This window comes from Thamnophis sirtalis, unplaced genomic scaffold, assembly GCF_051295495.1.
Source record: "Thamnophis sirtalis isolate CommonGarterSnake01/CBP01778 unplaced genomic scaffold, rThaSir2_p1.2 scaffold_11, whole genome shotgun sequence".
Classification (NCBI taxonomy): domain Eukaryota; kingdom Metazoa; phylum Chordata; class Lepidosauria; order Squamata; family Natricidae; genus Thamnophis; species Thamnophis sirtalis.
In genome coordinates, this window is record NW_028261391.1 from 66018459 (window position 1) to 66040972 (window position 22514).

Sequence of the window (22514 nt, forward strand, 5' to 3'; positions counted from 1 at the left end):
GCAATAGCAATAGCAGTTAGACTTATATACCGCTTCATAGGGCTTTCAGCCCTCTCTAAGCGGTTTACAGAGTCAGCATATTGCCCCCAACAACAATCCGGGTCCTCATTTTACCTACCTCGGAAGGATGGAAGGCTGAGTCAACCCTGAGCCGGTGAGATTTGAACAGCCGAACTGCAGTCAGCTGAAGTAGCCTGCAGTGGTGCATTTAACCACTGCGCCACCTCGGCTCCAAGAAGGCTTGGTGCAGCCAGCAGCTGCCCCACACAGTCGGCATATGGAAAAAAAAGGCAAGGGTGTTCCAAAAGATCTCATGGAACAGAGAGAAGTGGCACAAGTGGGACTTTATGGTGCTAGCATGGAGGGCTACGGTGAGGGCTCGGACATGACATTTCATTAACGACAGTGGCAAGTTAATGGATGAAGTAGAGGCCTGGGAGTGGTGCCAGTTTATTGAAACATAGGTGAGGGTATTCCCAGTCCAGGAAAATTGGTGATCTGAGCAAAGTCTTGAGTAGGAGCTGTGAACACAAGAAGACCAAAATTGCACATTGTTATGTTTGGGAAAGTGCCACTTCATTCAAAACCAAGCACTAGAACACTCACGCACCAGTAGCCATTCAATTGTGTTACGGTATATCCCCATGCTCTACTCAATCCAATTTTATTAAACTTTAATGAAATACAAAGAAGATTTCAAGCCAGGAACATTCTGACTTTAGCTTAAACGAACCAGGTAAAGAATTCAAATAATGGATTGTGTCTTTATATAAATGTATTGTCCAGAATAGGAAGCGATGCCTGGTGTTCCAGATACAGGCCAATTCTATTTTGTACATCTCTATTGAAACTATGTTGAGCACATTGTTTGAACGCAACCCATTAGTTTATATTTATTTACTAGATTTATATAGCGCATGTTTCACACGGGCACTTAACATAATAAAACATACAATAACAAGTTTCAATAAACACATTTACGGTTTAGCATATTTTATAAATCTAGGAAATTCACATAGGCTAAAATGGTTTCCTTAAATATGGCAAAGGTTGTATTTTTTTCATTAAAATTTCAAAGTAGGATTGTTTTTCATCTTTTGGTTGCCTTCCTCATGCATTGTTTTGGTCACGGGGTTCTGGAAGTTTCCTGGTTGCTACAGAACATCTGTGGGAGTGGCATTCGTGCATTTTGGGCAAGATTTGGTTTAAATCTTGCAGCAACTGAAAACAACTTTTATCCCTAGAAGAAAAAGTGAATGGAAAAGAGAAATCCCAACTGTTATAAGAAGATACAAGTCATGTGAGAAAATTAATTCAATTAATTAGCATTATTTTCTACAAATTGATTTAGACAATAGGACACAAGGAAGGAGCTATACTGAACAAAGCTTTCCATTCCTTTATGACAATTGATATTATGTGACTTACCATTTTTGTCCAAGGATCACTTTAGGCAAAAAAAAAGTTATGCAATTTATGCATAATCAATTTGCACCAAAAGTTTGGAAATATGTGAAGCCTTCTGCCAAAATTCCTTCCACACTTTCCTGTCAAATCTCTTTCTGCCCTCACTCCTGCATTTACCATTAGGCTGTGTGGTTCTAACATTGCAAAATAACCTGTTTCCCACTTACTTCCATAGACAAAATAGTTATAGTCCTCGATGTATGAGGACTAGACTTGGGATTAGACTTTCTGCTACTAAGCAAGGCTGTTGTTAGGAATAATCCAACAGTTGGGTTGGCAATATATAAATCGTGTAGCAATGCTGTACCTGTTTCCTTAAATCATACTGTAAAATGTGATTGGTTGCTGTTTCCTCAATTGGCCATAAGAGGGAGCCAGAATGACTGTTAGCTCTCTGTTTTGTCTGATGCTGATCTGATCTGAGTGTTTTGGAATCTGGCTGTTAGAAAGTGCTGTGAGCTATTGTAAGTTTTGCAACTGCTAGCAACTTTGAGTACGGAACTGATTATATGATACTGGACTATGTTATTTGAATTATCCCTTAACTGAAAGACATTGATGACTGATGACTTATCCGTGTATGACATGGACTGTTTGATGGACTCTGATACCTCTATTTCCACGAAAGTAAAAGCCTATTTAAACTGCAGTGTCTCTGTATGCTGCTTTGTGTGTTCTCCAACACAACTCTCACAACACTTCTCTGAACGCACTCGCTCTCGCAACGGGGAGCTTACCTAACAGCTGTTAAGTGAGTCACATCCAACCATTTTGCCACAGTTGTTAAACAAATCACTGAGTTATTAAGCGAATCTAGCTTCCCCCATTGACTTGGCTTGTTAGAAGCCAGATGGGAATGGTAACTACATGACTTCAGAACCCTGCGGCCATTGTAAATACATGCTCCTTGCCAAGTGCCTGATTTTTAATTATGTGGCTGTGGTGATGCTGCAATGATAATAATTGCCAGGACTGGTGTGGTTGTAAGAGGGCTTTTTCAGTCTGTTGTAACTTTTGCTAACCAAATGGTTGTAAGTCAAAACCTACCTGTGCAACTATTACTGTCGGGTGAAAACTCCCTTACCCAAAATGAAAAGGATCAGGACGCAACACCAGAGACTAATTTCGACATCCTACATATCATGCAGAGGTTGGTGAAAGACCCTCAGCATTAGAACAGATGAACCTACCAAACATATTGTAATGAAGAGAGCTAATAAAAGTGGTTGCTTTGTCTGCCATAGAATTGTATTTATTAGAAATCCAGATGAAGAAAATGCTTTTCCTTTTCATAAAAAAAAAAGAGAGACAAGAGGATTGTTTCAATAATCCCATCCCCCTGGAGCTAAAGGGGAGAAGCCTTTATTATGTAAAGTGGACCAGCTTGGCCTTCTTAACGGCCCATTGACAAAGTGGGCATGGGCAGGAAGCTACAGGCAGCTATTCTGTCTTTTAAAACATGTTTCTTTCTTTTCACATCCAGAGGAGTATTCCGCCTTCTCAATATTTCCTAGGATGTTTCATTTTCCTGGAAGAAGGCTGGGTGGATAACTTCCCACATTAGAAATCCAGATGCAGAAAACACTTTTCCTTTTCATAAAAAAAAATAAAGAGAGACAAGAGGACTGTTTCGACAACGTAGTAATTAAGAACAAGGCTGTAAAAACACAGCAGACCTGAAGTATTTGGGAAAAAAACTTTAACACCACATCCAGGAACTCCCTTTTTCTACTCTTTTTCAGTCTCTGGCACTACATGAACTCTCTTTCCGTGCAGCGTTTTGAGGTGATGAAAGAAATGTCCTTCTGGGTTCGGCTCCAAGTGGGGAAAAAGACACTGGAGACATGGAGGATGCTTGGAAAGATGGTTTATTGGTGGACAGGACCACGTGACTTGAGCCCTGAACAGAAAAGGTGATCACATGCTTCAATGTTGGTGGAGAAGAAGAGAAGGGCTGAGGGAGGGGCTTGCTAGGCTTTTTAAAACCTGTTCAGTCCCACCTCTCTGTTTCCTGTTCCTGTGTAAGAAATGTATTCTGATTGGTTGTCAGACTCCCATGTGGCCATGCAGGGGCAACTCTCTAGGCTGCCTTTTGAATCCAGGTTTGGTTGAGTTCTCAGATGTGGTCAGTTGAGTAAAGGGCCAATATTATCATGCTTTAATCCCCCCAGCTGAAGTGGAGAAGTCTTTATTATGTAAAGGTGAAGAAAATGCTTTTTCCTTTTCATAAAAAAAAGAGAGAAAAGGACTGTTTCAACAACGTAGTAATTAAAAACAAGGCTGTAAAAACATACAGCAGACCCGAAGTATTTGGAAAAAAAACTTAACACATCCAGGAACTCCCTTTTTCTACTCTTTTTTCAGCCTCTGGCACTACATGAACTCTCTCCATGCAGCGTTTTGGGGTGATGAAAGAAATGTCCTTCTGAGTTCAGCTCCAAGTGGGGAAGAAGAAACTGGAGATATGGAGGCTGCTTGGAAAGATGGTTTATTGTTGGACAGGGCCACATGGCTTGAGCCCTGAACAGAAAAGGGGATCACATGCTTCAATGTTGGTGGAGAAGAAGAGAAGGGCTGAGGGAGGGGCTTGCTAGGCTTTTTATACCCTGTTTAGTCCCACCTCTCTGTTTCCTGTTTCCTGTTCCTGTGTAAGAAATGTATTCTGATTGGTTGTCAGACTCCCATGTGGCCATGCAGGGGCAACTCTCTAGGCTGCCTTTTGAATCCAGGTTTAGTTGAGTTCTCAGATGTGGTCAGTTGAGTAAAGGGCCAATATTATCATGCTTTAATCCCCCCAGCTGAAGTGGAGAAGTCTTTATTATGTAAAGGTGAAGAAAATGCTTTTTCCTTTTCATAAAAAAAAAGAGACAAGAGGACAGTTTCAACAACGTAGTAATTAAAAACAAGGCTGTAAAAACATACAGCAGACCCGAAGTATTTGGAAAAAAAACTTAACACATCCAGGAACTCCCTTTTTTTCTACTCTTTTTTCAGCCTCTGGCACTACATGAACTCTCTCTCCATGCAGCGTTTTGGGGTGATGAAAGAAATGTCCTTCTGAGTTCAGCTCCAAGTGGGGAAGAAGAAACTGGAGACATGGAGGCTGCTTGGAAAGATGGTTTATTGTTGGACAGGGCCACATGGCTTGAGCCCTGAACAGAAAAGGGGCAACTCTCTAAGCTGCGTTTTGAATCCAGGTTTGGTTGAGTTCTCAGATGTGGTCAGTTGAGTAAAGGGCCAATATTATCATGCCTTTAATCCCCCCCCAGCTGAAGTGGAGAAGTCTTTATTATGTAAAGGTGGAAAAAATTGCTTTTTTCCTTTTCATAAAAAAAAAAGAGACAAGAGGACAGTTTCAACAACGTAGTAATTAAAAACAAGGCTGTAAAAACATACAGCAGACCTGAAATATTTGGAAAAAAAACTTTAACACCAAATCCAGGAACTCCCTTTTTTCTACTCTTTTTTCAGCCTCTGGCACTACATGAACTCTCTCTCCATGCAGCGTTTTTGAGGGAGCAACGGGACCCTCTTTATTCCTGTCTTGCAGGGCCCGTTTTATTTCGTATTTTCCTCGGTTCCCGGGACCCCTTGTCCCCCTTACTTAGAGGGATCCCTCGGGAGAGGGCAGGCAGCGCGGCTACTTGTGGCTAAACAGCCGCGGGGAGGTGAAGCAACGGCGGGGCGGTTTTCAGAAGAAGGGAAGCTCCTCGTTCTCAGGAAGGGAAGCGGCTTTTTTCAAGCGGAGGAAACGGGGGCCCCGCCGGCCCCCCGAGGAAGGATGCTTAACGGCGCTGACGGAGCCTCCTTCCCGTCCGCAGCGACCCTATCCAGGCAGGGCCTCCCAATCCCTGGCTCCGCCTGCACCACATGACCGCTCCGTTGCCTGCAAACTTTTCTTCTTCTCCTTCTTCTCCTCCTCCTCCTTGTCCCGGGGCGGCCGAGGCTGGAAAATGGCGGCTTAAAGCACCCGCCGCCTCAGTTCCCTCGACGGCCCTGGCCCGCTCGGGCTTCCCCTCAGCTATGACGCGTTGGATACCCACCAAGCGTGAGGAGAAATACGGCGTGGGTGAGCGGTTTTCCCCCCTTTTTCCCCACCCCGTCGTCTCCCCTCGCCCGCCCGCCGCCGCTCGTGGCGCGGCTGCTGCCGCCGGTGAACTTCCCCTCAGAAGTTGCGCGGGCTGAGGGAAGCGGGTCTCGCCGCCAAAACAAAACCCTTCCCCGCCCCTGACGAGCCAGCGGCTCGCCCTTTATCCCTGCCCTACCCGGCGCCTCACTGGGGGCAATTTTTTGGGAAGGGTCGAGAGGAGGAAGCGGCTTCGTCCCTTCCCAAAAGGGCCCGCGCTGATGAGGGGTTGAGGGGGGCTCTTGTTTCGCTTCATCCCTCACGTTTTCTCGGCCCGAGAGAGGCTTCTATGCCTACCTTCCTGTCTTCCCCAGCGTCGTTTGGAGTTATATCCCCTCCTCTCTTTGATTACCTTCATTATTTTTTGTTGCTTTTTAATTTACACTCCCCACCCCCTCTTGGAGCGATACTGGAAGGAAGGAAGATCTGCCCTATTTATTCAAGAATGGACCTTAAAAAAAGTCACAAACCTAGCAAGAGATGGCTAAAATATCCTCCGGGATTGGGGCGGCATATAAATATATTTAAATAAATAAATAAATAAATAAATAAATAAATAATAGATAAGTAAGTAAGCAAATAAATAAATAAATAATAGATAATAGATAAGTAAGTAAGTAAATAAATAATAAATAGATAATAGATAAGTAAGTAAGCAAATAAATAAATAATAAATAGATAATAGATAAGTAAGTAAGTAAATAAATAATAAATAGATAGTAGATGATAATAGATAATAGATGATAATAGATGATAGATGATAGATAAGATAATAGATAATAGATCATGATGATGATAAATGATGATAAATGATAATGATAAATGATGATAACTGAATAATAAATAATAAATAATAAATAAATAATAAATAAATAATAAATAAATAATAAATAGATAATAGATAAGTAAGCAAGTAAATAAATAAATAATAAATAGATAATAGATAAGTAAATAAATAAATAAATAAATAATAGATAATAGATGATAATAGGTAATAGGTAATAGATGATAATAGATGATAAATGATAGATAAGATAATAGATAATAGATCATGATGATGATAAATGATAATGATAAATGATGATAAATGAATAATAAATAATAATAAATAATAAATAAATAAATAGATAATAGATAACTAAATAAATAAATAATAAATAGATAATAGATAAGTAAGTAAGCAAATAAATAAATAATAAGTAGATAATAGATAAGTAAGTAAGTAAGTAAATAAATAAATAAAAAAATATATCAGCATATCTCAAGGACCACTCAAATGAGAGATATAAACTGGGGTGGAGAAGATGGATTGACTATACTCAAAATAAATACGAAATTCCAGATAGTTTATGATTGAAGAAGCAAGGAATGATATAATCTGTTTAGAGTTAGCCTAGCAAAAGAGGAGTTAAAGCTCAAATGAAAGATGATGCTAACTTTTTTTTAAAGTTTATTTTAGAATATCTTTGTTAAAGATTTATAACCTGCATTGGTTCTGGGAAGTGTGGGGGGAGTGAAGGTTGGGGGGTGGGTGGGGGGGGGGAGGTAAACATTTGTAAAAGTTTTTTTCCCCCAAAAAATTATCAATTTTTTTAAAAAAATTACACTCCCCCATGTCTTCCACGACTTTGTTAGGGAAACTAGTTCCAACTGAACTGCACTTTTCTAACCTGCAGGAACAGGACTCAAGTTTCTCCCTCTTTCCCCCATTCATTCACCTGCTGAATTCACCTTTCAAAAGAAAGGAAAGGGAAACTTTGTTTCCACTGCTTTTAAATCTTCCTTCCTCAGGACTTCCTTTGATATAGAATACACAAGTAGGAATTAATGGATATTGCTTCTTTTCTGGAAATCTGGCTAGTGATTGGTGCCATAAGATGAATGTGGACTCAGAAGTTGTTTTTTTTTAATATATATATATATTCTTCTTTTGCAAATTTCCTGACAGGGGAATTATAATTGAGTCCCATTACAGGACACGCTTTAGTATCTTGCACCGTAGGAACTCAGCCTATCTTGTTAGTGTTCAATGTTGTCATGAGGAGCCTGCAATTATATTGTCTTGAGGATAGGTATGCAGAAATAAGCATTCATTAGTACTGAGAGTCTTACTAGATTAGTGAAACCTTGGTTGATTTATTTTCATGATTTAAGTAATGGGGGAAATAAAATAATAAATCTGGATGAAGTGGATTTCTTCTATTAAGATGATGGTTACATCAGAAATTACCATTCTCAGCTATGTGTGGGGGGAAAAAAGGAATATTTCATCTAAGAAAGGATTTCCCAGATGCATAGCTTTAAATCTGGCCGTGCAAGAGTACATTATTATTCCCATGGGTGTGTGCATAGATCACACTAAGCCATAGTTTCCTGAATAATCCAGGTTTAGAACCCTGATTTATTACAGGTTTCAAAATACTGTTGTTTGTAGTCTGGATAAAAAACTGGTGAGCAATAATTAGGTTGACATGTATTTTCAATTTGTGCGGTTAATAAGTGTGCTGCATCCAGAATGTTGGATAATTTATTAAATCACAGTTAAGTTCAGAAAGAACAAATATACCTTGAGAGCATAGTTTGTGGTTTTCTATAATTGTTTTTAGCATTTTTCACTATTGCCATTAATTACTTGCCAACATTTGAAGAAATGCACATTGTGCCCACCCCTGTGATATATTCAACTATCCAATAATGAAGCTATTCTTAGTTTCTGATGCTTTTTCCAAAGTAAGTAGAAAAATAACAGCAGTAGGATGTTGGGGATAAGGAAAGATGAGTGCAAAATTCTTTATACTTCTACTCTCATGAAACATTTGTACTTATTCAGGCTCACCCCCCCCCCCCGCCATATGTCTGCTTTATTTGTATGGATTTTAAATGAACTCATGGTAGGAAAGAAACATAGCTGTTGTATCCTATTAATAGCTTCAAAATCTGATGTTTAGTGCCTGTTTTAACTATGCATTATCGGTATAGTATCTAATTTCAGTCATATTAGGACTGTTGAAAAGAACTGAAATAATGAGCATGAAATTATGCAATAGTATTCAGTATTTAGATTAGTAAAAATAGCAGATAATGCTAAAGAAACTTTCATAGTGCATCACTTGTGGTTTTGTTTCATGTAATACCTATCTTGTGCAGGAACAAAAACCTATTTTATCTGTTTGTTGCTTTTCTCTAACCCAGTTCACCAAGTTAAGCTGTTATTAGTGATGTGAGATCTGGACCACAAACTAATAGAGAACTAATAGAGACAGCAAAAAGACCTCTGAAAATTCTGTCTAATGGTTCTAAGCACAAATCTGATAACCCTAGTGATAATTGTGGTTATATGGTAGTAATTGACTTAAAATATTGAGCATGCTGTATTTAAAGTATTATTTATTCCCATGTTTTGTAAATCATCTATTTAATACATTATCATAAGACAAACCAAAGCGCAAATGGGTTCACATGCGATGATAACCCACATTATATGGAATAAGCCACCCTTGGAAAATGTCTTCTTGTTAGTTTACATTATCATACTGTAAGATAGATGAAACTACATTGAATGGCTCATATGTACCAGGAATCATACTTTAATTGTCCAACTGCATGGGCAGGGGCCTGTGAAGAATATATACATCTTGGTAGCAAGGTGGAAGTGCTGCCTCTTAAGTACTTTTATAGCTGATCACCCATATTTTAATCTACTGTTTTCCTTGAACCCATGTGTCCATGTGAGTAGTCTATAGTTCATTCTATTGTGTGAACCAAAAATATTGAGTTGATTAAGTAGACCATGAATTACCTTCCCTTTTTCAGGGGAGGTTACGTCTTCTGTGGAGGTTACATTGCTTCTGTGATTCAGAAGTAATGAATCACAAATACAGGAAGTCCTCGATTTAGGATTATTCATTCAATGACCATTTGAAGGTATGGTAGCATTGAACAAAGGGTCCATTCCCCAGAGTTATGGCCATCATAGCAATCGTGATCAAAATTCACCTCGGGTGTTTTAACTCCTCACTACCCACTTATCTCCCTCAACTATGCCCTTTTGTCCCCTGCCATCGTAGCTTTGCTTTGCCATCTTATTGCTCCTGCTGCTGACCAAACATGCCAACCCTTGTCCATGCAGGTGTTGGCCACACTCTTTCTTCCCCAGGTCACGCATGTGGTTTCCTCATGAGGAAATTGAGCTTCATGTGGCCAGAATCTGCCTTGTAAAGGCTGGGCACACCTCAGTCAACAACAAGAGCAGCAAGATAGCAATAGTTAGACTTATATACCGCTTCCTAGGGCTTTCAGCCCTCTCTAAGCGGTTTACAGAGTCAGCATATTGCCCCCAACAACAATCCGGGTCCTCATTTTACCCACCTCAGAAGGATGGAAGGCTGAGTCAACCTTGAGCCTGGTGGGATTTGAACAGCCGAACTGCTGAACTGCAGTCAGCTGAAGTAGCCTGCAGTGCTGCATTTAACCACTGCGCCACTTTGGCTCTTTATAGATGGGGAATATTAGATGGAGCGCAGGGTGTAAAGAGTGGCTGGGCTGGGCTGACTGTGGCTTTGGATGCACTTTTTGAACTGGATCTCATGCGGCAAAGGGCTTCATTCTAAGTTGTGGCTCAAGGGCTTCTTGCAACCTCAGAGGTCTGATGTACCAAGAATCCTCTTTATCCCCGAGGTGGCGCAGTGGTTAGAGTGCAGTACTGCAGCCACTTCAGCTGACTGTTAGCTGCAGTTCGGCTGTTCAAATCTCACCGGCTCAGGGTTGACTCAGCCTTCCATCCTTCCGAGGTGGGTAAAATGAGGACCCAGACTGTGGGGGCGATATGCTGACTCTGTAAACCGCTTAGAGAGGGCTGAAAGCCCTATGAAGCGGTATATAAGTCTAACTGCTATTGCTATTTCACACTGCTGGCAATAAGGCAATAAGATACCCTGATGGTCTGTGAATAGGGGCTGGTTCTCTAAACTATGTCATTAAAGAATTCCTATTTCTGATTTATCTTAGTAGATTCCCCCTATTATCTTCTTGGTTGTGAATGATTAAGGGATACTAGTAACATAGGCTTAATTTCATACGCCCTAACTGCTAGTAATTGCTAGATCTAAACCTTGATTATCCAATTTAAATTCAGTATTTCAGAACGTCAGATGTCTGTTACTGCTTTCACTTGATTAAATAAAGAATTAGTAAAAATAAAATTTTACATGTTTGTACATATACTAACAGGTTTAGTTTTTGTGGTATTTATTGCTTGTATCATATCTACCCAGAATTCATTTTGAAGCAGTATTTTTAGAAAGTATTCTGCCAGCTTTAGAGTATCTGAGAATTAATGGGCAAAATTAAGGGTCCCACATTATTGTGAGCCAATAGACCCATCAGAGAGCACATTGTGGCTAATCATACACATTGATTACCCTGGTAACTGTAGTTAATTATCAGTTTACTTTTCTCATTTTTCCCTGGAAATATAAGTATACCTCCAAACAAGATTTTGATTATAGCTATCTTTCAGTTTTTAAAAATTCAATTAAAATTGCATTATGATTGATATTTTGAGTTACGCATAAGCTGTCACCTTATTGATTTTATGGATGATACTAAAGTACTCTGTATTGCAAGAATCAAATGGTTATGAGGAGTTGTAGAAAGATCTTTTTAAGCTGGGAGAATGATCAAAAGACAAAAATGATTCAATTTAAATAAATGCAACATTATGCATATTGGGTCATTCGATACAAACACTGATGGGGCTTGCGCTGTCTAACAAACCAGTAAAAAGTTCATGGGGAATAGTGGATACTGAAGATGTAAACTAGGGTGTGTGACAATTGTGAAAAAGGCAAGTTTAATTTTAGGGGTTATTAGGAAAATGGTTGATATAAAATGGTTGATATAAAATGTTTGTAATATAAAAATAATTCTTGTTCCTACATTTGAAAAATATAAATAGACTTAGAAACAACAAAGAACAAGGCAGTAAAAATAATCAGAGGGCTCAGCCTTTTTTCTTCCATAAGAAAAGGACATTTGAGATTCTTGCTTGGAAAAATAGGTGATTGAGGAGATATATGACTGAGGTACATAAAATCATTTATGTTGTGGAGAAAAAAGTTGGGTGAAATTTTCTATCACATATATATACATAGGCTTGGTATTGTGATTTGGAAAGCCTGAGTTATCGCTTAGCATCATGTATGAATGCCACCAGTTGATTTTTTTTCTTAAAAAATGTGATATTGTTTAGGATTGTGATAGGAAAATTCAGAAAGAGAATTGGGTGAGAGAGAGGGAGGGGTTGTCTAGTGCTTTACAAACCTCAACTTGATGGGTTAAAATACTGTGTTAAATCCAAAACAAACAATAGTGTGATGTCTGAAGCTTCTGCAACTTCTAAACTACATAGGTATACAATTTTGGAAAGCAGGACTGTGTTTTGTACTTAAGCTATAATGTGGTTTGTTTGATTTTGATTTAGCATATTATGCAAAAGCAGATGATTGTGATTTATTTGATTAAAGAACTCCTGGCTTAGCACAGTAAGAATTAGACCAATGTATCTTGACAGATGGACAATTCATATATATGAAATTATAATATGGAATTCATGGAAGTTTATTGTTAAACTGCTTCTTATTGTAGATGTTACCATGGCTGTTTTCATGGCAGTCGTTGTAATTTCAGTTGGGATATTCTCCCTAGTCCTGAACATGTGAGACGCCAGTCTCATATGAAACAAGCAAATTTTTATTCAAGATAATTTACAAGCAGTGTCTGTTCTATTTTACAAGAGGTATTTTGCATGATTTGTGCATCTCAGAATTGTAAATGGAGCATTTTGCCCTGATGTATATATAGTGTGTATATACAAATTTCTGTTCTATAAATCATTTAAATCCCAGAAAGAGATTCTTCATTTAAAATGACACTTTGTTGTTATACTTGGCGTGATTTTTTGACATGGAAGAATTGTTGTATCATTAGTGTCTTTTATGGTAAAATCTTATGAGTTAGCTAGGTGTTTAATGTGGAATGGTAGATTATTAGTGTAAAATCATTTCAATCAATCCAAATAAACAAGTCACTGTACCATCTGCAAGAATGAAAAAAGAATCCTTTTTTTTTGCCTTTATTTGAATGAAATGCATTAAAGAGGAGCAGACAAGGATGCCATAGTAAACCACTATTTTATATGCAGAGTGGGCAGCATCTCACAAAGAGTCAGGCTTTAAATCAGGAGGAGGCGGGAGACCAATATCCAGAACTATACTCAAAGCATTAGGCCAAAGGCAGGAAGGAAGTAGTAAGAAGGAAAGAATGCTCACAAATTCCTCAGAAGATGCAACAGGGAAGCCTAAGAAGGATGACACTAAAGAACTCAGATTCTTTACATTATTGCTCAGAGTTGGGGGAACCAGCAGAAAGAGTTCCAGGTTGATTGATTGATTGATTGATTGATTCGGTTTGTATGCCGCCCTATTCCCGAGAGGTTGCGGTAAAAGGTGGCAACTCAAATACCGCTAAAATCAGGTGAACTGGAATTCATGATTGGAATATAGTACTGAAGTATATAGGGTTTTTTCCCCCTAAAGAAACTGAACTGAATGTAATCTGTAAGTATTCTACATTTCAAAAGAGCTGACTTCAGTAACGTAATTGGATAGTAGGAAGGATTCAATACCTTGACATCCTGAAGGGACAAATAATGTGTTTATGTGTGTGGGGATCATGAAAAATGAGATAATTAAGTTCCAAACATAAATACCAAAGAGAAAAGGGAAGAAAGGTATTTAATGAGACTAGTACGGTTGCATAATGATCCCTCTAAGATGGGGGTCGGTAACCTTAAACACTCAAAGAGCCACAAATGTCCTAACCGGAACCACCCCATTCAATTCTGGAGCCAGCTAGAAGTCCGGTTCCCCCACTGTAGTATCCCCTTCTAGCATGCTGTCCTTTTTCCTCTACCTTTCCTAACCGAAAGCTCTATCAATTGTGGAGCTGACCGAAAAATCTGCCTCTTGCCATAGTGTCTCCTCTTGTCGCGCCCTGCTCCCCCTCAACCAGGAGCTCCTCTTAAAATTGTGGTGCTGACTGGCTGCAGCAGAGGGATGAAAGAGCCACATGCGACTCCAGAGCCGTGGGTTGCTGACCCCTGCTCTAAGAAACTGAGGAATGAAAAGGTCTATTTTAAAACAAATGGAAAGCATACAACCAAAGAAAATTAAAAAGTAGCCCTAATCTATAAGGATAAGATCTAGAAGACTATGGCTCAGAATAAGCTGAAGCTTTCAGTGAATGCCAAAAATAACAGAACAGTTTATTTGTTTAGGTGTGGAACAACTGGAAGATCTTGGTATACTGGATGGAGAAGATGGCAATATCGTGAACAACAGGGAGAAGACTGAATTGCTTAATTTCTATTTTGCATCAGTCTTTTTACTGAAGGAAAAGTGGTCCGTTATGTCAGAAACAGTGTCATAATGGGCAGAAAAGAAATGCAGATGAAAATAGGCTGGGAAGTGGTGACGGGAACCCTAGATGCTTTGAATAAATTTAGGTTGCCAGGGCCAAATAGATTACATTCTAGTGGATGTGATCTCAGAATTATTAAGGATAATATTTTGAGAACTATATTTGGGTACTGGAGAAGGGGTAGAAAAGCTATCTTTCAGTCTTTTAAAAGGGAAAAAAAATCAGGTAATTGCAAATCAGTCAGCTTGATGTTGGTACCTGGAAAAATACTAGAAAAAATAATTAAACAGTAGGTTTGCAAGCTCTTAGAGAGAAACAAGGGACAAACAAACTAGAAGCTGGCATGAGTTTCTTAAAAATAGGTTGTGCCAGACTAATCTTACTGTTTTTTTGTTATGTTTTTTTTTTGTCAAAGTGAATTTATTAGTAGACAAATTGAATACACTAGTAGACCAGAGATTGCTGTGGATGTTGAACATCTAGACTTCAGTAAAACATTTGATGAAGCTGACCTCAATTGATTCCTTGATAACAATGGAGCAATTTTGGATGGACTCACTATCGGATTGATTTCAGTAGGTTGAATAACTGACCCAGTCAAGGGTCTTTAGTGAATTTATGGCTACGGGAAGGTATGCAGGTGGGTATCTCAGTGTTTTATCCTGGGCTCATTGTTCTTTAATGTTTTTATGAATGATTAGATTGATCATCAGTAACTAAGTTTAAATACGCTTGTGATAAACACATGTCTGTCATCCAACAAAAATTAAAATTAAAAATAATTAAAAATAATAAATTGAAAAAACATCTTTAAGGGAAAGACTAAATGGATCACTAGGTCTTTTTCTGCTGTCGGTTTTCTATATATCTAGATTGGATGATAGTATGGATACAGCCTAATTCTGGGAATGATTGCGGGCAAAAGAAGAAGGGGACAACAGTGAGATGGCTGGATGGAGTCACTGAAGCAGTCTGTGAGCTTGAATGGACTCCGGGGGATAGTAGAGGACAGGAAGGCCTGGAGGAACATTGTCCATGGGGTCGCGATGGGTTGGACATGACTTTGCGACTAGCAACAACAAGGGATAAACAGCACATTCACAAACACCACAGCTGAAGGGAACTAATAACATCTCAGAAGAGAGACTCAAGGTTCAAAATAAATTTAATAGACTTGAACATAGGGCTTTTCCACCAAAATGCAGTTTAGTAGTAAGAAACTGCACTCAAGAAGAATCATGTAGATCTACAATATAAGTGGTACTTGTTTTAGCAGTAATAGTGTGAAGGATCTGGGTGTCTTGTTAGACAACAGATTAAGCATGAGCCAACAGTGTGTTAAAGAAATCAAAAGAATCAGTACAATATTGTATACATCAATACAGGTATGATATTGTATTCAGATACTATATACAGTACAAGAACGATGCTGGGGAAGGAGGAGCCTACGTCGCTACGAAATGGTCGCCCGATCTCGACGCTCCGAGATCTCCGCCAATACTTTCATCGCTGGGTGGTCCAATCGGACCTAAACCGTCCCATAGAGACAGTGAACAGGAAGACTACGTTCTGCTGATCACAGGGACATCTCAAAGTCCCTGATTAATGCAGGAGAAGATGTCTCAGCTGGCGTTAAAAGTTCAGCTGCCAGGCTGACGAAGTAGGGGCGGCTCCAAAACGGAAGGAAACTGAAGAGAAAGTGTTTACAGCTGGTGAGGAATTTTTATCCATTTTAAAATGAACTGGTGTAAGTCGAGGACCACCTGTACAAAAAGTTATAGTTTTTGGACAGAATCTTAAAAATCTCACAGCATTTCTCTTTCCTTCTCTCTTATTTGAAAGAAAGTCTAAGTGGGCTCACTTTGGTTCCCCTCCCCCCCAATGTCTTATTTCTTTCATCTACTTAATTCATTTTTTGCCAACCACTGCTACTACTTTGTTTCTCCAAGGTTATCTCTATGGTTCTGTAAAAGCTTGGAGGCTGAAACCTGTGAAGAATCGTTAAAGAAACTAGTTATGTTTAGCTAAAGAAGAAAAGGCTAATAGCGATCTTCCATACTTGAATGACTGTGACATAGAAGAGGATGTAGATTTGTTCTCTGTAATGCTCCAGGGTAGAACCAGCGGGCAGCAGCTTTACAGAAAGAGCTCCAAACTCTAAATAAGGAATAATTTCCTGACAGCAAGGACTATTAAGCAGTGGAACAGACTGTCTCCTGGAATTGTTGATGCTCTGTAACTGGAGGAGTTCAAAGAAAAGTTGTTGGAGAGTCATTTGGGATGGTGTGAGGATTCCAGCCCTGGTTAGGGCATTGGACCAAAAGTCCTCCAAGATCTCTTTCTAATCTTATGATTCTATAATGTTGTATAAAAATATTTGGACAATTTTATTGTTTTATCCAATCAGGTCAATTTACTTCAGGTCCAAGTAGATTTTTTTTAAATTGAATGTATGTGGGGAATAGACATGGGACAGAAGGACAGAAATATTAAAGTCAGGCATAAAATAAAATCAGAATTTCACTAGCATCATTTTTATTGGATGTAGATTGTGTGATATATACAGGTGAAACTTGAAAAATTAGAATATCGTGCAAATGTTTTCGAGTTTCACCTGTACTATGCTTTAAAATAATAGAGTTTCAGTAGGATCATTTTTTGAATATGAATTGAGACGTACAAAGCTTTAAAAAAAGAAAGAAAATTTAGCTGTATGAAATTTGAATAATTTATCAGTAAAACTAAGTGCAGTTGGGTGGCTTCACTTAAAAACAATGTTAAGCTTGCAGCAGAATAGTTCAGTGTTTATTCTTTTATTGTAATGGAAATGTTGTCTATTGTCCAGTGATCTTGAAAAAAGTAGCACTCATTATAATAGTGTTTTTTTAACAATAGCTGTGAATGATGATCATGTCGAACAATGTGGCATGCCTCCAATGAATTTAAAGGCATGGGAGTTGAAAATAAATATATTGTTGCTAACAGAAGGGAGAAGAGTGAAGTGAATATAGACATTATCATTTTCCTGCAATTGATGGTTTTGAAATCTGGTTTTTTGTTTTCTGCCTCACTGGTGTTTTTTTTTTTTTAAAGAGTGACTCAGAAAACTTACTTCTGTGTGGAGTTATATAGGGTAGTTCTGGTAATGCATCTACCAGGAAATGGTGCATCATAGGGCAATAATTATTGACCCAAGTACCTGAAATGGACAAGCATGCAGAATGCCAGGATTCCTTATTTCCGAGGGAATGAAATTTATTATGACTGCTTTCAATACCACTCAAGTCATGTGATTTGCATTTCCAGTTTTCTCTGACAGTTTCCCACAAGTTAGTAGGGAAGCCAGTAGGGAATGGGAAACCAATAAGAAAGTTCATCAGGTAAGCCTCTTTCACAACCTCTCCTGCCCCTCTGTGCTCGTGCGAGGCCAACCATTTGTGTACCACTGTACTCCCATGCCAACCTGTGTGACATCTCTTCTGCATCCCATGCTTTCTTTTTGACCTATGTGGCAACTCTTGCACCTCCCTGATTTGTGTGGCAACTTTTGTACACCCTTCCAAGCTTACATTACATCCTCCTGCACCTTCCTAATCTGTGCAGCACTTCTTGTACATCCCCTCATTCTCCTCCCTGGCAGCAGCCACTTTTACCTCTGGCCCTAGACTTGCAATTTCCTGCTGGCTTCCCCAATGACTTTCTTTCTGCAAGTTTCCCACAAAGTAAGTGGGGAAGTCTGCAGGACTTCTAGGAAGCAAGGATGAGAGGAATGTAGGAGTGAGGAAGGAAGGGGAAAGAAGAAAATGAAGAAAGGAAGTAGGGAAAGACAAGAAGGGAGGAAGAAGAAAGAAGGGAGGGGGAAGGAAAAGGATCAAAGGGTGGAAGGAATAGGGAGGGAGTGAAGAAGCGATGAAGGAAGGGAAGCAAGGAAAAGAGATGGAGGGAGGGAAAAGAGGAGGGAAAGAAAAGGAGGGAAGAAAGAAGAAAGGAAGAAAAAAGAAAAAAAAGAGGAAGGAGGAAGGAAGGGAAGGAAGGATTTCTGATGTTCCTTGTTAGTTTTCTACAAGGAAACAGTGGGGAAGCTGGCAGGAAATCAGAAGTCAGTCCTACTTGCAATACTTTTTTGTCTGCCATGGTCATTCTGTTTCTCTGTTTAGGTAAGGAAATACCTCTGAGATGGTGACTCAACCGTCACTGATTGTCTAATGTTTTATATGAGTAGTATGTTGTTTAATAGAAGACAAGATGTCTAGGTTATTGAAGTTACTGAAGCATAAATTCACATGTACTCAGGAGCAGTTACTAAAAGACAACAAATGCTATGAGGGTTGAACATACAAAATTAAATATAAATAGATAGTCCTCACTTAACAACTTCAACTGGGACCTACATTACCATTGGAAAGCAAAGTGATGATTAGGTGAAACATCTGGTAACTACACTACGTAGTGACAGCAATCTGGAGCCCTGGTTGGGGTCATTAAACCACACTTCTGCCCTGCACTTCACCTATCTCCATACACCTATCTTCTCCCCCATTTTTACAATTTTGGCACCTTGCATTCTGCCACCAATGCTGTCCTGTACTCGCCAGCACCCCCAGGCAGTCTTCTGGAGACTTACTCCTGGGAAAATGTTGTACGATTTCAGCTTTAGTCTACTTAAGTTAGTGAGATCCTTGTTCTTAATGTCTGCTGCAGAGAGATTTTATACATACATACATACATACATACATACATACATACATACATACATACATACATACAATATTTTCTTGATGATTATGTGATGTACACTAGGGCGACATTCACTCTCTACTTGCTAGTAATCTGTGAAAGTTTATCCATGTTACTACATTGTAAAAATTAGTGTGAAATAATATATCATTAATTAACTGTGAATTACTACTACAGTCATAGCCATAATCTTGTTTTGTAGATAAAAGCCTACTTCTAAATGTTATATATTCTTATGTTACTTAGCTATCTGTAAGAATAATCCATACTTCTCCCCTAGTCTGATATCATAGATGAGCTTGTCATTTAGTCAAGTGGTGATTTTATATCCCCACATAATAGATTGTACTTACTTTAATTCACTGGAAAGCTATGACTTAAAGTCAATTCATTTGCAATCTTAATCTTTTAAATGTATATCTAATGTTAAGTAGGAGTATCATTTTGTAGAAGAACCTCTGCACATAAATCTTTGAATATATTCATTGTTTTTTTTAAATGTAAACAGCAGTTTTAAGAGTTGAGCAAAAGAAAAGAGTTGAGTCTTTTCTTTTGAGCTGTACATTCCTATGCAAGACTGTTATTTTCCTAATCTCTCTAGTTCAAAAGAGTTACTGCTTGTGATATGGATCTCAATAACTTATTTTCCATATCTCTAATGCTTTGTTGTCAGTGTGACACTGTACGGTGTATAAATGTTCCTGAAAAGCTGTTTTCCTTCTGTGAAACTAATCTTTAGGGTTAGATTTATAAATCATCCCGAATATTCATTGCAAATGTAAAGGAAAATTACTGCCTTGGAACAAAAGGCATTGTAATTCATTTTATAAATATTATCGCAAAATGCAGTTGTAAGGGTGACTCAGCTTCATATCCTGAAGTATTTCATGCAGGAATATAGATGAGCCAAAAATTGTTTTAATGGGGGAAATGCATTGTTTCTTAACAGGATGAGTGCCATCAAAGACTCCAAAAACAATATAACCATACAATGTGATAAAATCCTTATTAAAGCTTGCCCAGCCAATATGCTCCAATGTTCTGTTTTGTGAGACATTTTTGTCTCTTTCTAAAACATAATTTGACTTACCTGTATATATGACAATTGTTTCGTTGACACTTGGATTTAAAAGAGGGCGTTGGTACTTACCTGATACGCCTCTTCTCATAGCGGGGGGAGGAGTATCCAGATTGGGTTGACCTTGTCCTCTCATTGATAAGCTCTTTGGGCTCCGCCCCTTGGCCACCAGGAAGACCCCAGTTATTGGCGAAGAACTCTATTCAACTCGTTGCACCATTCACTCCAGACTCTTAATTCAGTTCTTAGCTTTTATTGTTTTCCACATCAATATTTATATAACTTCATAAACCATGAACGTAACTCTTAGTCATACAAACATAGTCAGGGAGGGTCTGGATACTCCTCCCCTCACTATGAGAAGAGGCATATCAGGTAAGTACCAATGCCCTTTCTCCATAGTGAGGGAGGAGGAGTATCCAGATTGGGACGTACCAAAGCCTACAAGTCCCTAGGGAGGGAGACCCCTGAGGCCACATGCCCCCCAACTCATGCCTGTTGAGGCGTGGCCCCCACCCTGTTGACCGCCTGCAATACCCTGCGGCCAAACGAGGCTTCTGCCGAGGCAAAAGAGTCCAGTTTATAGTTCCTAACAAAGGGAGAGGGGGAAGCCCACGTGGCTGCCCTGCAGATTTTGGCCAAGGATGCCTTCGTGGCCCAGGCCGTGGAGGTGGCTGCGCTCTGTGTGGAGTGAGCTGTGATATGATTTGGTGTCTGTAGGCCCTGTGATTGGTAAGCAATGCAGGTTCGCAGCCACTTGCCTATTGTAGTGGCAGTTACCTTGTTACCCAGGGACTCTGGTTGGAAGGAGACAAACAGGGCTTCGGGTTTCCTGCTTGGCCTGGTTCTCCTGAGGTAGATTCTCAAAGCCCTCCTTACTTCCAGAGGATGGCTGCCAGCGCAGGCCCTCCGGGGCATTTTAACAAGCCGCGGTTCGTGGCTCAACCCCTGAGGGGAGCGGGGGAGCGCTCCTGCGCCTGTAGAGCCTTTGCGGCAGGGCTTGCCTCCAGGAGGCTTGTGCCCTCTCCTCCTGCTTGCCCAGCATAGGTCCTCACTGAGTGGCCAGGGCAGTGTGCCGCCCAGGGGGTTTGTGGCAGTCCAGTCCTTGCAGGAGGAGACTGCGCGATGCAGGGAGGCAAGAGGGTCCAAGCTTATTTTCCTTAATCCTTTGTAAATTACTGGAGATCCAGAATGGTGCACCTTCCAGTGAGTGGATTGAGTCAATAACTGGGGTCTTCCTGGTGGCCAAGGGGCGGAGCCCAAAGAGCTTATCTGACTCAATCCAATCAGTGAGAGGACAAGGTCAAGCCAATCTGGATACTCCTCCTCCCTCACTATGGAGAATTCTTTTCTAGAATACTATAGCCTTGGCAACACCTCAGGATGCTGTATGACTAGCTCTTGGGATGGCATTTTGGATGTCTCATATTTTATATAAATCTAAGGATTATAGTACATGATTATTTAAAAGAAACAAGTATCTGTGTAAGTGAAGCATGGACTTGAAAGATTTATATTTATAACCTATATAAGTATTTTTTTCTAATCTCGAGAAAGATTTTTGAAGAAAGACAGGAAAATGGGAAAACATAAAAAGAAATTGGGAACTTTTCCTTCACAAATTTGACATTCTAAGATGAGTATGTATTGCATAGGTTATATTTATATTTTTATATTGTCTATTCTACAGTTGCAATAACTGATGAAATTTTAAAGATGGAGAACATGCATTTCCTGAACATTGAAAAAAATTGAAAAATAGCCTGGTGCAACAATTAGGAAGAGTTGAAAAAGTGAGATCCAGATTCAATTCTCAATTTAGTAGCAGAAGCTGCTCTGGGATACTCATTTTTTTTTTTAGGTGTGCATGTAATCTTTGACATGATGTTCATTTAACAATGGTTCAAACTTACGAAGCTTTGGGAAAAGTTGACCCAGCTTCACCTTGTGATCGCAATTTGGTCACTTGGTAAACAAGTTCACATTTAAAATGGTTGCAGCGTCAATTTGGAAAGTTGCCAGCCGGTTTCTGACCAGCAAAGTCAACCAAACAAGCTGGATTTTCTTTAACAACTGCATGATCCACTTAACAACCACATGATTTCCTTAATGACTGTGGTACAAATGGTCATAAATCTGAATCCAGATGGTGCTTCGCTTAATGACTGCATTGCTTATCAACTAAAAGTCCAATCCCAATTTGGTTCAGAAGACAAGGACATCACATCAGTTAGCTACGGTCAGAGCCAAAACTATCTGTTGAATAATAGCGCTTTTAGTGCTTTTCTTATGATATTTCTTTGGTAATTACATAAAGGATTTCATTTCTGGCCTTTTCGGTTCCATTGATTTGCTTGAATTACCTGTATGTTTCAAATTAATAAATAGCCAGTTTATTATGTACATATAACTTCCGCTTATAGTAATTGAAGTATTTGACAATCTTGCTTCAGTTAAAAAGAGAAAGGAATAATTTAAGTGAAGGATTGGTGGATTCTTAAATTATGTAGTTCATTGCATTGTGATGGGAATGATACAGAAATAGGTTTTTCATAAACCTTCAAGATGATAGCCTATGACTGATCTCCGCACAAGCTGTTAATTATTATTATTCATCTTTTCATTCAG

General features: G+C 39.2%; 1 protein-coding gene across 3 annotated transcripts in view; it reads left to right on the forward strand.

Annotated features, from left to right (window-relative positions):
- Positions 1-5384: 5384 nt before the first annotated feature.
- DOCK1 (dedicator of cytokinesis 1) overlaps positions 5385-22514 on the forward strand; it is a 457702-nt gene continuing 440572 nt past the window's right edge. For all 3 annotated transcript variants that reach the window (XM_087725976.1, XM_087725977.1, XM_087725978.1), the window contains exon 1: positions 5385-5536. In XM_087725976.1, the coding sequence (XP_087582102.1) occupies positions 5491-5536 (46 nt within the window). In that variant the 5' untranslated portion in view covers positions 5385-5490. The remainder of the gene's footprint in view (positions 5537-22514) is intronic.